The sequence below is a fragment of the Taudactylus pleione genome, unplaced genomic scaffold (genome assembly GCF_031769625.1).
Source record: "Taudactylus pleione unplaced genomic scaffold, aTauple2 ptg000116l, whole genome shotgun sequence".
In the NCBI taxonomy this organism is placed as follows: Eukaryota; Metazoa; Chordata; class Amphibia; order Anura; family Myobatrachidae; genus Taudactylus; species Taudactylus pleione.
The window spans coordinates 10,552,399-10,570,172 of record NW_028284518.1 but is presented as its reverse complement, the minus strand read 5'-3'; the positions used below and the strand labels follow the sequence as shown (position 1 = coordinate 10,570,172).

At 39.9% G+C, this 17,774-nt stretch overlaps 1 protein-coding gene across 1 annotated transcript in view; it reads right to left on the bottom strand.

Moving 5' to 3' along the window:
• Positions 1-9,887: 9,887 nt before the first annotated feature.
• The window catches only part of LOC148524755 (thioredoxin domain-containing protein 5-like), a 29,192-nt gene continuing 21,305 nt past the window's right edge, over positions 9,888-17,774 (bottom strand). The window contains exons 8-10 of the mRNA XM_088471677.1: positions 16,747-16,829; positions 16,399-16,528; positions 9,888-10,600 (exon numbers count right to left, since the gene is read on the bottom strand). Coding sequence (XP_088327803.1) covers positions 10,478-10,600; positions 16,399-16,528; positions 16,747-16,829 — 336 coding nt within the window. The 3' untranslated portion in view covers positions 9,888-10,477. The remainder of the gene's footprint in view (positions 10,601-16,398; positions 16,529-16,746; positions 16,830-17,774) is intronic.

Genomic DNA, 17,774 nt, shown 5'->3' with positions numbered 1-17,774 from the left:
CTGAGCCCCGATTGGAGGAGCTCATCACATGCTCCTCTGAACCCTGTGTTGCTCAGCATCATGGGACAGACCAGTGCTGGCTGCAGGGAAAGGTATATTTCCCCTTCACCATCAGTACCTGGAAGTGATGTGGAGAGAGGCAGAAGTGTGCCTCCATGCCCAAACAGTCCACCAAAAAAAGAAATGTGTCCCCTCGTAGGCTCACTTCGCTCACCACAGGTTTATTTTCCCCCTCTATGTCCATGTGGATTGTAGGGACTGATGTCAGGGTACAAAAACTGAAGGGGAACTATTCACCTCCCTGGCTTGCAGCTGAAATTGGGACTGTTGCAGGGACTAGGCAGAATAATCAGCCAATCACTGCGTAAGTGTTATAAGATCTACATATATTCTTATTACTGTATTGATATCCGTGAAAGCAATCAGTTAACTGAAACATACTGTATATATATATATATATCACCCTGAAGTTTTTAGAAGTGAGTTTTAAAAGTGATGTTGCCCATAGCAACCAATCAGATACTACTTAACATTTAACTAGCACCTTCTAGAAGATAATAGCTAGAATCTGATTGGTTGCTATGGGCAACGTCACTATTAAAACTCACCTCTAAAAACTCTCACTTTAGTAAATTTACCACCAAATGTTTATTTTTTATAAAAACATAGGTTCAACATTTAAAAGTTCTAGTTCACATAAACAAAGTAAAAAATATAACATAGATCCAATAAATCAGTGAGCCCCTTGGTATCTTTGTTAATTGGCCTTTTTGGTCTTCTGTTGGGTGGTTTTCTGGTGAAGAGTATATCCACAGGATCCTTTAGCGTTCCCGCTAGGCTGTTTTAGCGGGGCGAAGTGGCCTGCCCTCCTTCTGGAGGGCAAAAAGCACGCTGCCCTCACCGCACAGCGCATTGAGGAATTGAGGTCCTAGATTAGTACTGTTCCAGAAAGGGACTGTGTGCCTAAATTAAGAAGATCTCTACCCAAAGTGGAATTGTATTATACCTCTTTTCCACCAAAAACCCGGGTCCGACATGGGTTTTCAGACATGGTTCCAAGCCAGGTCAGACACCATTTACCATCGATCTGGGTTATTCTCAGGTCAGCCTCGTTCACCTGGGTCTGCCCTGCTACACTTGGGAGGTCATAAAAAGTGGGAGATGACTGCTCCACAGCCACCAATCAGCTCATTTTAGGCATGACCCATGTCGGATAACCCGGGTTGCGCCATTTACACTGCACCATTACCCAGGTCCATCCTGGGTCCGACCCTGGTAGCTACCTGGTTTAGATTGCTGGGTCACTTGACACGGGTTATTTTTCGGGGACCCTTTTACACTGAGCTGCGACCTGGGTAGACTCAGAAAAAACACAGGTTTTTGCTCTGGTGTAAAAGTGGTATTAGGAAGTATCCACTCAGGTAGGAGCTGGTTAGTCAATGCTAGCTATGTGGCCTAATGTGTACAGGTAGCTGTACAATGTGACATATTGTGAACTGTGGGGAATACAATGAACGGGTTCACTGTGTGGTACATTGTGAACTAGGACATTACTATGGGGCATAAAATGAACTAGAGCATTATTATTGTATGGTACATTTACACAACTAGGGCAATATTATGGGGCATGAAATGAACATCACATTGGAGAGAGGTGTCTAGCATTAGGGAGGGGACCCTTTCAAAATGCTATGGGACACACAAAGTTCTGGCTATGCCTCTGATTCACTGTACCGTATGTGTGCTGGATCTGTCAGAGATGGCTGAGACACACACAATGCTTCTTTTGCCCTGTTTTTAAACAGTCTAAGAGATCGATTCAAGTGAACTGTGACGGGCAAAAGCAGGCTTTATAAAGGGGGTGTTCATGTGTATGGGCAGGTGGTGGAGACAAAATTACGCAATTAAAAGAATTACATCATATTGCCCTCCTCCACAGAAACATGCAAATAGGGATGGGACATTAAAAGAAAACATTGGTCGTATCAATGTTTTAACTTTTTACCATTGGTCATAATTGTTAAGTGCTAAACATTGGTTCAGGAAGACTGATGGTTTCCAGTAAACTAGCTACTTAACAAAACTTCAAGAAAGGGATTTGAACACCAACCTCTATATTCCTATACTTAACTTGTGAGCTATCAGTAACTGTGCTTTATGTGCACCTTGTAATTTAATTATATCCCCCTGAATTTTAAAATACAGATTGCTCAGCATGCCATACCTAATGCTGGAACTCACAACCTCATACACCACAGACAAACACCTAACAAATGGAGCTATTTGTTACATAGTAAGCCTTCTAATTTTATGAAGCTAGTTGTAATTGTCAGTTGAAACTATTGCAGCTAAGCAGATATATGTACAAAGATATGCAAGTACCAATGTTTACATTATCTGATTAAATCCAACCAAAAATTATATTTCTATTGTGGGCAGAGTGAACCTTTAAACTTTCTCTATGGGTGGAATCCAGTTGCTGGTGACGTACTACCAGGCATCGCAGCGAGGCCTAGCTGAGCACATATTGGCCAGTTATGGTAGTGCCCATATCGCAAAATTTCCCCTCCCAACCCCACAGAGGTGCAATGCCAGTGGATGGTGATGTGCGGTTACGGAACGCCAGTTTGCATCGATGCCAATCAACTGAATTCCCCAATGAAAGACTTGTGCAGCTAAGGAAACATCTATGTAATAGGCCATTTACCTTACTGTTAGTGCTGAACCCTTTTCTTTTTTATTTCCCCTCATTGAACAGGTCCATCTTATGAATCCCGAATACGTCCCAAAACCATGCTGTGCTCCAACCAAGCTAAACGCCATCTCAGTGCTTTATTTTGATGACAACTCCAATGTCATACTGAAGAAATACAGGAACATGGTGGTGAGAGCATGTGGCTGTCACTGAGTGTCTCTCCAGAGATGTTAGAAGAAAGAGGAGTAAGGACCATCCAAAAGGAGCACTTTCATTCCACTACACATTGCTAATGATGACTGAAACATTAGGCAGGAACATCCGTAATGCTTATTAATAGAGGTCAGCTATGTGTATTACATGTACTTAAAACTGTGCACACAGGACGGTCATTTATCTGCAAGATGAACAGGAGTGAAATGAAATCTTCCAAAATGAAATGTTGCTAATTCATTATTAGTTAGCTTGGATCAAGCTGTTTTTCTATTAAAATAATATTTATATATATGATATGCATTAACCTCTGTGCTGCTTTGTTGGTCCCAGAGTCAGGAATCAGGAAAGTTTAGATTATTACTAAAATAGTTTCTTTAATGGAGTCAGTTTTACAAGAATGTAACACCAGCAGTACTGGTCATTGATGCATCTGTAATCGCTGTATTCCAGACATCTCATATTACTGCTCAGAACAAGTCAGTGGGAAAATACTAAAAGCAGTGCAATATTACTCTGGTATTAACTCCCTGTTTACTGCCATAGACCTTGTACAGCACATAATAAATGAATGGGTCAACCTTTCCTGGCACTGGATGAGTTAAATATCCACATGGATTTTGTACTTAACTCAAATATAAACATCCTTTCCAGGGACTTTCATTATCAGTATTTATCAATCTTAAACATCTCATAAGTCAGTGATTAAATTTGGCTCACTACCTAAAGAGCATTTAAAACTTCCATCGAGTGTAGTTTCATTGATATGTAGGACGTTGTAGGCACTAAACCACTGATAGCCAACCTGTGTTCCTATGCAGATTGTGGGACTACAACTCCTTCCATGTTCTGCGGCCTAGTCATTTACAATTTGTTCATCAATGGTCATTAAATCTTTAGTAATTCTAGACTTTATGTATGAGTTATTATTTTTGTCTTCCAACATGGGAAAAATGGACTTTAACATGTTAGGATATGTAATGCTTCAACTAAGTGATAAAATTAATATTCTGATCATTGCATTTTTTTTATCAAGGTATCCATTTTACAATATGAAATAAAAAGTAAACAATTGGATCTATATTTAAAATAAAAGTGAAGGAAAACATAGCATTGATACTATAGAGCAGTGGTTCTCAAACTCGGTCCTCAGGACCCCACACAGTTCACATTTTCCAGGTTACCCAGCAGGTGCACAGGTGTATTCATTACTGACTGGCACATTTTAAAAGATCCACAGATGTAACTAATTATGTCACTTGCGATTCTGTGAGGAGAACTGGAAGATGTGCACTGTTTGGGGTACCAAGAACAAAGTTTGAGAATCTGTGCTATAGTGCAACTTTAAGGGCTTCTTGAAGCTTGCTGTAGAGAGCTTAACTTATTTTCTGGAAAGTCTGTCTAGCAACTAACGTAGATGATGGGTGTTTTACAGCATAGGAATGGGCTAATTTTTATAGTTTTGCACTACTTCCTTTTTGCCATTACATGTTATTTTCTCCTTCCACTTAAGCAAATGATATAGTATTTTTAGGACATATAGGCATTTCTTTTGATGGGTTTTTATGTTCAGTCCATTGGTTAGGGGGCAAAAAAAAGGACCAAATCCTACTATGAAGTCACTTAGCTCTGACTAATACAGCCAGTATATACTGAAGCATTGTGTCTACCAATGTCTTGAGTTTTACAAGAATGTTACAGAACAGACACATGGCTGACAGTGGTGGAAAATATTGTCATATGCGGGTAATACACCAGTGCCACAATTCCCTGATCCCCACACACCGATCCGAAGGGGAAGCGGGGAAAGTCTGCATGTTAAAAATGATCGCCAGACCAATCCCAGGTGTTGGGGATCAGGGAATTGCAGCAAGATGTATGGGCCCCTTAAAGATATTGTTCCCATGAATTCTTACATGGGTTTGTCATCTTAACCAAGCCATTGGAGGACCATACAGGATCAGTGGATATTGGTACTGTAATCCATACCTGTTGACAATGTAAAAATCCATCTCCGGGTGAAAGAGGTCCAGATAGGGTCATGTCACAACAAACTGGGTCATCACATTCTTGCTACATTTTGCTTTGGTTCTTGGCAATACTTCGCTGTGACAGAGCCATGATGATGCAATTAGGAATTTCATCAGGCCTTTGCCCTGCCCACTTTACCCAGAAAGAGATGTGCATATGCAAATATGCTGTAATCATAGACAAGAAATTCTGCAGAGTGTGGTCAAGACGATCATCCCTTGGTAACATTACAGATGTGTCCACATACATCTTACCTTCGTGCACTACGTCGCGTTAAACATAACACGTGAGTACCATGCGACTCAGTAGCGCAGAGCATCTTTGCGTGCAACTTTTTCTCCTACAAATGCAGCTTATTCGCACAGCGATGCGAATAGGGTAGCACAAGAAGCTTCTGCTGATTAAAATATGCAGCCTGCCTATATTCCGCGGGTATCTATATTTATAAATATCTGCATGCGAAATGCTATATCATTGTCAGCGCCTCTGACACTAACGTAGCATTTCACATTCAGATACACCCGCAGTTACACACAGAATATAGCATGCTGCATATAATCAGCAGAAGCGGTTTGTGAGTCTTATTTCCATCAGTCTGCTAATGACGCATTTGAAGGTCAAAGAAAATTATTTTTTTTTTTTTTAAATCACAAAAAGACGCTTGGCGCTGCAGGATGGCGTAACTAGAAGGGCTGTTTACCACGGAAGGAAGGAAGCTGTATGTGGAGACATCTGTGATTATCATGGACTTCTCCTTATAAGGAAGTGTGCGCACCAAAACCATGCCAGAACCCTTCACTGCTGAAACAAGCACTCAGGGCTGTACAGTCATGGCCAAAAGTTGAGAATGACACAAGTATCGGTTTTCACAAAGTCTGCTGCTTCCGTTTTTATGATGGGAATTTGCATATACTCCAGAATGTTATGAAGAGTAAATCAGATGAATTGCAAAGTCCCTCTTTACCATGACATTGAACTTAATCCCAAAAACAACATTTCCGCTGTATTTCAGCCATGCCACAAAAGGACCAGCTGACATGTCAATGATTCTCTCGTTAACACAGGTGAGACAGTGTTGACAAGGACAAGGCTGGCTGTGTCATGCTGACTGAGTTAGAACAATAGGCTGAAAGCTTTAAAAAAAAAGGAGGGTGGAGCTTGAAATCATTGTTCTTCATCTGTTAACCATGGTTACCTGCAAGGAAACGTGCAGTCATCATTGCTTTGCACAAAAAGGGCTTCACAGGCAAGGATATTGCTGCTAGTAACATTGCACCTAAATCAACTATTTATCGGAGCATCAAGAACTTCAAGGATAGAGGATTAATAGTTGTGAAAGTGGCTTCAGGGTGCCCAAGAACGTCCAGTAAGCGCCAGGACAGTCTCCTAAAGTTGATTCAGCTGTGGGAATGGGGTACCACCAGTGCAGAGCCTGCTCAGGAATGGCAGCAGGCAGATGTGAGTGCATCTTCACGCACAGTGAGGTGAAGACTTTTTTAGGATGGCCTGGTGTCAAGAAAGGCAGCAAAGAAGCCACTTCTCTCCAGGAAAAACCATCATGGATAGACCGATATTCTACAAAAGGTACAGGGATTGGACTGTTGGGGACTGGGGTAAAGTTATTTTCTCTGATTAATCCCCTTTCAGATTGTTTGGGGCATCTGGAAAAACGCTTGTACGGAGAAGGAAAGGTGAGCGCTACCATCACTCCTTTGTCAGGTAAAGCATCCTGAGACCATTCATGTGTGGGGTTGCTGCTCAGCCAAGGGAGTGGGCTCACTCGCAATTTTGCCTAAGAACACAGCCATGAATAAAGAATGGTACCAAAACATCCCCCAAGAGCAACTTCTCCCAACCATCCAAGAACAGTTTGGTGACGAACAATGCCTTTTCCAGCATGATGGAGCACCTTGCCATAAGGCAAAAGTGATAACTAAGTGGCTCGGGGAACAAAACATCGAAATTTTGGGTCCGTGGCCAGGAAACTCCCCAGACCTTAATCCAATTGAGAACTTGTGGTCAATCCTCAAGAGGCGGGTGGACAAACAAAAACCCACAAATTCTGACAAGCTCCAAAAACATTGATTAGGCAAGAATGGGCGGCCATCAGTCAGTATGTGGCCTAGAAGTTGATTGACAGCATGCCAGGGCGAATTGCAGAGGTCTTGAAAAAGAAGGGTCAACACTGCAAATATTGACTCTTTGCATAAACTTAATGTAATTGTCAATACTAGCCTTTGACACTTATGAACTGCTTGTAAATTTTACTTCAGTATACCATAGTAACATCTGACAAAAAGGTTTAAAAACACTGAAGCAGCAAACTTTGTGAAAACTAATACTGGTGTCATTCTCAAAACTTTTGACCATGGCTGTAGAATTCTTTAGATTTGTGACCCACAAGCACTCATCCATTTGTCATTAAAAAGTTGAAGGATCATTTTTCTGACCAGTTCTCTCACTCCCAATACTCAGTTCCTTGCACCAGTTAAATTACAAACATGGGGATCTAAGTTACCATCCCAGGACAGACCATGCCAGCAGACAGAATCCCGGCGCCGGAATCCTGATGGCTGCAATCCAGACAGTGAGTATTAGGTTTAGGATTAAGTTACGGTGCGGGAGAGGTGGGTTAGTGTTAGAATATGTCGAAGCTGGATTATTGGCTGAGACAAGATCAGTTTAAAATTGAATCACAGCGACACCATCTTGCGACTGGCCGCAAGACGCCATTTTGCGAATGGCCGCCTAAGCTCCATTTTAGATAAACTCACTCTTTAGTACATGTGGTGATATTACTATTAGCATCATGCGATTGCATCTGTGACCATCGCCATAAGTTACGGCGATTCACCAAAAGCCCATTTCATGACTTTACGTAGTTTGGGTGCTCTGGATAAAGTGTATATTATTATAATTCCCCTAAAGGATATATTGCATTAGCTAAACAGAGCAAATGGCCACGTGACAACTAGCCTGTGTAGACAAGCTTCCTGGACATGTCTGCTCTCACTCCAGGTGGCCCTGCTCGAATACACACCTTACATTAGCAGGCTTCCTGCAATAAAATACCTTCAAAGCCAAGAGTGTTATCTGAGGTTTTGGGTCTTGTAGCTGTGCTAATTTGCATTTACACAAGAGCCTGGGAGAACAAAGGACTTTACTGTTGAGCCTGGGAAGGGTGGGGGCTGCTGAGAGAGGGGGGCGTTTGGAACTGTAAGGCTCAGCATTCCACACTGCTAGGTGTTCACTTAGTTTAAGTGAGATGTAAGTGCACCATTTCTCAAACACACATTAATACGCACAATTGCGCTGGTAACTAATCGCATATTAGCAAATGCATAAGATCCTATATGAAAATGCTGTTCATTAGCTTTATGCGCAGGCATCTGCTCCAAGTTAACTAGCGTCTTTATATCAAACCCCGCATACTCACACATTACATATCCACATACAAGGTTCCATAAGCTTTCAGGGACAAGCTTTAAGTTTGTTCATTATAAATGCTGTGAAATAAAGATTATTTGGTAACTAAGGTTTTATACATGCTAAGTAAGCAGTGTTTGGTTTTGTACTGATGCGTACTCTCAACAGAATTCCGGTATTATCGGTGTGGAGATCGCATCATGCATTCTCAACTTCTGGACCGCAGAGACTTCAAGCAACAAAATGTATATTATATGAACTGTTAGGATGTTCCATGGGGCGGGAAACCAGAGACCCTCAGTTGTTGGAGGCTGGGTTGTGTCTATTTGAATCAGCCTGTTAAATGCTCTGTAACAGATGTATCCCCCTTGGGAACCAATGGCATCAGCAACAACTTTTTTATTGTGTTGTCTATTTCTGGGGGGTATAAATATGTGTGCTCCAACACTGGGTCTTAGTCTTCATGCTGAATGCTGATTGACAAAGGGGTTTCTTGCTGATGCCTAACATCTGTTCCGGAAGCACTGCGTATGTATACTGTACTTGGGTCTGTTTAATTCCTTTGCGCCAAATTGTGTCTGGATCAATAACGTGTAACTGACTGTACTTTTACTTGAATAATACTTGTGCTTTAGAACCACAGATTCCAGGTCTGAAGTCTTTATTTACTGTATGACTGCATACGCAAATTAGCGTCATCCTTAGAAGGTATAGGCAGGATATTAGAAGGTATAGGCAGGATATTAGAAGGTATAGGAAGGAGTGTATAGAGGTTCTAATATAGATTCCTTAAATACTTACCTGCATGCATCAGGATTAGGCTGCATGAATTCTGACTGTTGGCATTACCAGTGCCGGGATCACGTACCCAAAACAACATGCATTGCCAAATCTGATAAAGGGGTTTCTGTTCTGCAACCTGATAACCACTCTTTAAAAGCCTCCTTTTGCCATCATATTTATAAGATAACCAGGTCAGTTCAGTTTTCTTTAAGGTCGCGCTTACAGTACAATTAAGTCAGTCAATCACTTATCCAATAACTTCCATTATACATTTTTTGTAATTTATTTAATTTGACATACAAAAATTTCCATACTATTTCCCATATGCAGAGTAATCTCTCAAAATCACAGACAAGTATCAGTCAAGTTCTCCACAGCACAGACAAAAGTTACAGGGAGAGAGATGTCAGTAATAAAGTTAGGGGCTACCGGTTGTAGACTTTAATACAAACTGAAATTATTTGTCACAATACCGGTTTCTACTAGATCCATGTCAGCATAATCAACTAGTTATGGCTTGCAAGAGGTAGTTTATGCTGAGAACCTTTAAAAGCTGTATGTAAAAAACAAAACAAAAAAAAACTGTGGATACCTTCTAATTGGGTCAGGACCTTCATGTATTTGAATGCAGAAGTGTGTAATAAAACATTGATCGGACACAGTAAGTGCTGTACTGTTATAATGATATTGAAACACTTGATGACAAAATAAACAAAACAAAAAATCCAACACATTATGGTTTGTCTATTAAAGCTGCGTTTATTGGGGCAGCCTAGCCTAGAGCCCTAAAACAATTAGGTTAGGCTTACAGTACATGGAGACACAGAGGATCAAAAATAATTTCCCATAAAAGGTAATTAGGTATAACATTTTCTAACAAACCATTGATATATGCTGCACACCATAATCAGAATCGACATACTACACAGAACAATGAAAAATCTTTTTATTTAATTGTTTCATTTAGTGTATCCCTTCATCCCTTACCCACCCAGCAAGTAAGTAAGGCACTTCACGTCTAATTTCACAATAAGAGAAAGAGGTGATGAAATATGTTTAAGAGACAGATTGTTAAATTCCTCCCCTTAAGACATATTGTCCATATAGTGGCATAATAAACCTACATCCTGAGATGTCTTTATATAGGTTTCTGTTGCCCTTCTGAAAGACAAATTGCTGTATCCCTTCCTTTTCCATGGTTAAACATGTCTTACAGAATACAGAGAGGACAAACCATCAAATCAAGACGCTCTGTAGTACTGCATGTAGAAAATTCAGTAACCATTTGGCCCATACAGACGACATAAACCCATAGGGTTCAGGGAAGTTTCATAGTTCATCTCTGGAGTGACGCAAGACAAAGTTCTGTAATGTTTCCAGATCTCGGGCACCTTCATGCTCACCCACTTTTTCCCCAGCACGAAAGAGTAGCAATGACGGATACCCATGTACCTGTAAAGGGGAAGAGTTGAACAAGGTAAAGAAACCAGTAGATGCTTTATGGCTAAAAAAGGAGCTAAAAGCACTCAGTTATACCTTGTGTTTATTAGAAAGCATTTACTACAGTACAGTGGTGGAACTAAAGGGAGAATACAACTGACTAATCAAAAAAAAAAAAAAAAAACACAACACTAAAATATATATTTATATATATATATATATATATATATATATATACACACACATACACATATACATACATACACTTAAACTATATATTATAAACACATTTGAAAACTAAAAAAGTAGTTCTGTACAGGTGAAACGATGGCTGATAGTCACGACATTTGAGCATCTCCCCTCCCCTTGCACACCATCAATGAATAAAACATTAGACAGATTAATGTTGTATAATATTTTCTACCCTGGAAATATTATTACACAGCATTAAAAATATGGAACTGTTCCAATAAATATATATAAATATTACATGTACATACACACACATATACATATATATATATATATCAATTTTAAAAATGTCACAAACCCGGGCTGACTCGCAGATACAACAGTCTGGATCAGCTGGTTGTGATGCCGGCGCACCACGGTCACTTAAAAAATACACAGTTCTTCTGCCACCACGCAGACTGTTCTCCGGAGGTCTGCGATCTCCCAACAGATTAATAATAAATCACATTCAAATGACACACAAATATGTAGCATGGGCCTATCCAGGCACACACTAAGAATCACAGAGAATATGCTAGATTAAATGTGTTTAATCCAAAAAATATTTAAGGTTTAGTTACAAAAATATTAATAAAATGACAAACCGATTATAATGCAAATATTCTCTTACAAAATAAAAGAGACAAATAAATCAGAGTCCCTAAGACAACTTACACTAAAGTTCTTAGCACTGCTGATGGGGTGGGGGGATCTCACCCACAGGAATATCCTGATGCACTCCGAGACCTGACTGTCTGAACCCCAAAGGAGTGGACATTGAATGTTGGATGGTATTCTCTTTTTATACATCCCTAATTCTTTGTTCATACTTAACAGGGTCTCCCAATCAGGTCAGCAGGGTTTAAGATTAATAGATTTCCAATACAGGGTTACCTGGCCAAACTAACAGGGTCCCTGCTTTAAAGATAAGTGATGATATAACTCACTCTTCAACTTCCACCTTCTAGACCTATAGTAAATACCATCGTTATCTTAGCCTCTATAATAGTCTTTTGAAGTAGGGCACTGAAGTAACTGGATGTCTGGTTCTGGGATTATGATCTAGGACACGGACTTCAGGGGTCATAAAAGGGAGAGTTGTTCACACATGGCCTCACACTGTGAGGGATATACATCATTTGGTTACCTGAAAACCATTCACTTGCTAATTCCAGCCCTTTCTGACCTGCACACCAAATAGCAATGGACATACCATGTTTATACAGTTTATGGACGTACCATGTTTATACAGTCTATAGAGCTAAAGGACACACAGTTATATAACACTCCTCAAATCACAGGACATAGATCATTATCAACCCCTCTTCCTGGAATGCCTATCTTCAAAAGAGGTGGGGTAATACCTCAGCCCTTCTAGACACACACAGTTCAATTAAAGGATTAATCGTCACACCTCAGTTTTAAATCTGAATGTGAGGGACTTTTATAAGCAGAGTTGCAGCTCTTTTCAAGGATTTTACTGAATATACATCCTGAGCTTTCGGTCTCCATTAATCACAATACAAGTCCTCCTATATTTATATCCCTACAGCATAGATTAAACAATAAGGCTGCTTAATATTTACAGATTAAAAGAACGCAAAATTCACACAACATAAAGATAGATCTGTACCTTGTCATTGACAAAACACTGAACAGGAGATTCCCAGTGGAAAGACAGAACAAACTTTGGGGCTGATTCATAGTTGAGATTGAGAGCAAATGAAAAGAAGTAAGTTTGCACCTGGACAAACCTTGTTACAATGCGAGGTGCGCAAATATATATGAATATTTTTTTGCATGCAGGGTAAATACTGGCTGCTTTTGCATGTAGCCTACAAATGCTGGACAGCTTTATTTTTACCCTGCAAATTAGATTTGAGCTAGGATACGCCCCTCCCAAATCTAAATCTGAACCACCTACAGTGCAGCATGGTTTTGCTAAGGTGCAAAGTTGCTTTTTTTTTTTACCTTACTACCAACTCAGAATCAGCCCCTAGAGCACAATCAGACCGTGAAGATAATGCTGGGCATACATTGCCAGATAAAATACCTTAGAGACTGACATACATTTTATCTGGAAGCCTCACAGCCTGCAGATATCAAGGGCATACACTGAGATATCTCACAGTGTCTTGGCCCCGATATATCAGATGGGCTAGACAATCCGGCATGCCCGACCAATCGATATTTTAACATTGGTCGGCAGCACACACAGTACAATTATCGGGGCGATCGTCCCAATAATTGTATATAGTGTATGCCCAACATAAGATGGATGGTCAGTCACAGTGCAGAAAAATAAGAACTGAAAGCTACTAGGCTACAGTATTACTTTTATGTAGATAACACTTAAATCTAGAATTCTTCCCCACAAAATTGCAACATCTTGTGAGCAGGGAATTTTGGCTTCTGTTCAATTTAATTGTTCTGGTATATATATATATTTTTATGTTATGTTCAATTTGTCTTACTAATTGTATACGAAACAGAATATCTCGGCAGAATGCAGCCAAAGCAGAATAAGCTGCTGCTTTACCTGTATCTACAAACCTTCATCTCTACTTCCATCATTTCTCTTGGGCTTTCCATTAATTGAAAAGAAATCACACATGCCTCTCACTGTCCCAAATGCTGGAAGTCTGTAGGAGACTACTACAGATTGGGAATACATACATGGGACACCCTGTGTTTCTGATCGCCTGAGCCAAAATATAATTAAACACTTAGGGTCGAATTTAATTAACCTCGAAGGGCTAATTAGCTGCGATGCGGTGTCTGGGGCTATTCAATTACAGCCCGCAACAGCCACTTAACGCGGATTTCTGTTCACCTCGTCCTGTGGCTTGAATAGAAATCCGCATAAAGTAGTGATATTTTTTGTCTTCTTTCTGCCACGACAAACACGTTAACCCATAGCTCCGGGTGCTTACCCTGGAATCTATGTATTAATCGCAGATTTACCGTGCATGGATAATAGGTCTATAATTGAATAGTCTCGGGTGTAAAAGTCCCCATGTGGTAAATTAACTAAGGCGGTTTGTAAAATCAGACACCTTAATAAGCAAATAATGGTCTGAGAACCATTAAGCAGTATCAGGAGGAGATATATATATATATATATATAGAGATATATATATATATATATATATATTACACCATGAGCACACCACACATCTGCAGCTTTAGGAATAGCGTAGTATAGGTGGAAATTTTAAATGAAAAGTTTAGACTTCACCTCAGCGAAACTTGAACATATGAGTATTTATCAATCACATGTGCACATGCAGGACTCATTTAGGTAAACGTGTTTAACACATTAAATGCTGTGCTTTTTTCCCCATTATCTGACTTAGCTCAATTTCACTTATGCCTGCTCAAACAATGCAACTGGGAATTTATACAACAGATCTTAGTCCTGCACAAATCTGTATGACATAGGGGTAATCGCCATTTCCAGCTGTACCAAGTACATGGCCTTGCTGAATAGTTGCACAAAATGAGGATTCATTTTAGTAGCATTTTCAGGGTAGGAAATCCAGGAATCTCTGGAAGTTACTGGGAACAAGGAAAAGATCATCTTTCCTTTGTAAGACAGAAAGAAATTGCAAATATGCCTTGAAATAATTACTGGGTTTAAACTAACCAATTTCTTCATTTATTGCCAGAACTGAAAGCATTTCCTCCATTAAACACATGGAGGCTTTGCTGTAGAGGAATGGGCCATATGTCCTATTTGTATATTAGGCATGCTAGATGGTGAGGAACAAATCTCATAGTGAGGGATTGTTTTCTTTAGTAACTTAAGCCGCAAACGCCATTAGCTGGCAAATAAACAGTCACAAATAAAAATTAAATTTTTAAACCTTGGGTGGTCTATACTATGACAACCATGGACACTAAGGGGCATATTCAATTAGATGCGAAAAGTCCCGTGCTTTTCGCACGCCGGACTTTTTGCCGACATCGCTGGTTTTCAATGCAAAAACGTATCTCGCGCGTCCTCTCTTATCCCTGTATTCAATTACAAATTGGCGAAACCGGTCCCGGCGAAACTAACATGCGAAAAGTGCTGTCAGATTTGGGAAAATCAGCCTGACACCCCCCAAAAGATGCACTTACATTGGGGATCACTATAGATACCCCGAATAGCCCTGCTAAAGGTATTTGGGGTACTTAAATGATCTCAATAGCTGCTATTCAACATCTTTGCATAAGTGGTGAGAAATAGCATTTTGCATTATTTTTTGGTGATCAGTAGTCCCAGCAAATTTGGGGTATTCGAAAATGGGTTCTAGCATATTTTAAAGTTGCTAAAGTGACATTTGAAAAAAACTAAAAAAAAAACTAAAATACACCTTCCGCAACCACCTGCAAACTTAAAACCACCTGTGACATACTTGGGGACCCCCCTGGAGTCTATTTCCCTAGTTTTTAAGTTTGTCCTCCAACTTTGGACTTTTTCACCCCCAAAATGAAAGTACTTTTTTGGGGTGATCTAAAGTATTTTTTTTACTTTTTTTTTTTTACGCAGTTTACCTTTGGGGGACTGTCCCAAGGGTGCAGGGTGGTTTGTATCCCAAAACAGCAATTCTGCCCTTTTTTCAACACCTATTCATAGGAGTAACTTTTTTGCCGGTTCTATTCCATTGCGTTTCCGCACCGGCAAAAAGACTCTGGAATTGAATACAGAGGAAACTTTTTGCATGGCAAAATTACATTACTCGCAAAGCTTTTTCGACTAAAACGTTTTTTCGCCGCTAATTGAATACGGCCCTAAAATGGATACAGAATTTCATAAAAAACCCGGCATTTGAGTGCCGCGTAATTTTGCTGGTCCCAGCCTGAACCCCCTTTCAGACAGAAAAGAAAGTTACTGGGTCAAGCATTTCTACCCAGTAATCTGATCAACACAGATGTTAATTCTGTCTGAAAAGGTCGACACTGTTCGAAAATTGCCAGGTCTCCAACCCTGGTCAAAACCAGGGTCAAAGTCCCGAAAATTTCAACCCTGGTTGACCCTTCCAGACAGAAAAAGGACCCGTATTGATCAGCAAATTACCAGGTAAAAGCGTTTTACCCGGTAATTTGCTTTTCTGTCTGAAAAGGGTATTACAGTACTCATACAAGGAAACAAAAACTACATAACTACAATAAATATAAGTTCCCTACTTCCTAAACCTCCTCGCCCGTAGAGTAGAGTATTTTTATGAAATTAAGTAATTGTGTCACAAAATGATAGTTACCAGAATCACCCCTCAAACTGCATCCAACAATATACGAATCCTGACCGCACCACATCTTGCTTCCAAGTGGTTAATGCAACATACATGTGTAACTATAGGGCAGCGCAAAACATACTTTGTAATTCTTCCACCTAAATGTGCCCTTATATTTTTGCATTGGAGACAGGTAAAAAGGTGCACGTTATAATAGACTGAGGCAAACATGCAGCCTACAAAACGCAATAAACCTAAAGTTCACAGAGGTATAGAGAGAAAAATACCTTTTTCTCACACACACAAAGTAATAAAAGGTCTCAGCAATTAGCAGAGAAACAAATGAGTGTACAGACTTACCGAGAATCTGTTACAGAGGGATCTCTCCGCAGTGCAGTCAACCTTGGCAATTTTAACATCGCTCAAACCAATAAACTCCTTTTTCGAGAGATCCTCCCACGTAGGAGCAAGATGCTTACAGTGTCCACACCTTAAGAAATAACATCAGTGCATGAACCAATTTATAGAATCAATGGAAGATTTCCTAACATCAGTGGACATATTGCACTTCAGCAGTACATTTCATACACTTTGCTGCAGCGTTAGCTTAACACCAGTGTATAAGCCAGACAGCGGAATCCAAACACCTCCAATCACAGCAAACACAACAGTCTGAAGAATCCACATGGTTACAGCTAAAATACTCACCATGGTGCATAGAACTTTATAAAGCTGACACCTGTGGCAATAGTCTGGTCAAAGGTAGTTTCAGTAAGAGACAGGACCTTGGACTGGAAGAGATAAAACAGCGTATAGTTAGAGACCGGAGAGACCTGCACGTAATGAGGCGCGCCTGGTAGAGCGTAGCTTTTCCCACAACTGCTCATAGAAACTAAAAGGCGCTATGTTTAACTCACTGCTGCATGAAGTCTCTGGCAATACAAGTCTCTTCCACATATACTTCAGTAAATACACAAATAACTGAAGTTGAGAGGCGTTATTTATTTTTACAAAATGTATTTTCAAAAAGTTTGAGACTTCATTTGAAGTCTAATATTTGCTTTCCCTTCTAATATTTGCAATATATCAAAACAGTCAAATTTGCATCACTGACCACAACTATGAGATGGGGTAACAGTCGGCAACCTAATTGTTCAACTCAATCTCTTTCCAATAGTCTGCTTTGATGAAACAGATCCAAAATTGACACTGGCATAAGAAACATAGTGCCCCTAACAATCCATATGCTTGGCTTTCCCACGGAATCTGAGTACCTTTGCCATCTACACACATATGGTACAAATTGGCTGCAGCTCCGGTAATGCGGCAGCAGATGTAGCTTGTGTGTAGTTTCCACATTTGGTCTTCTGAGAAATAAACTGGAATGGATAACTCTTATGCATGGAAAACCTTGCAGGCACAGTCACAGCCCCATACAGACACAGTGCTGGCCCTTTTCTACATTATGGAAAGGTATACAATTTCTTATTTACAAATGAGACAAAGATTTCACACTCTCTCTGTCATTTTATGAACACCCCTAAGAAATGTGCTAATCCTTTTCTTCCCATAAAGAAACCATTTCCCCCCCAAAAGAAATGTAATTAAAATACCCAAAATAAAAGTAAAAACCTTGTTTTACTAGAGCCTATGCCTTTTGTATGGTCTAAAGTGCTACAATTTATTTTGTAATTTTATTATTTATTTATTATTGTTCCATCTTCATCAGCTATACT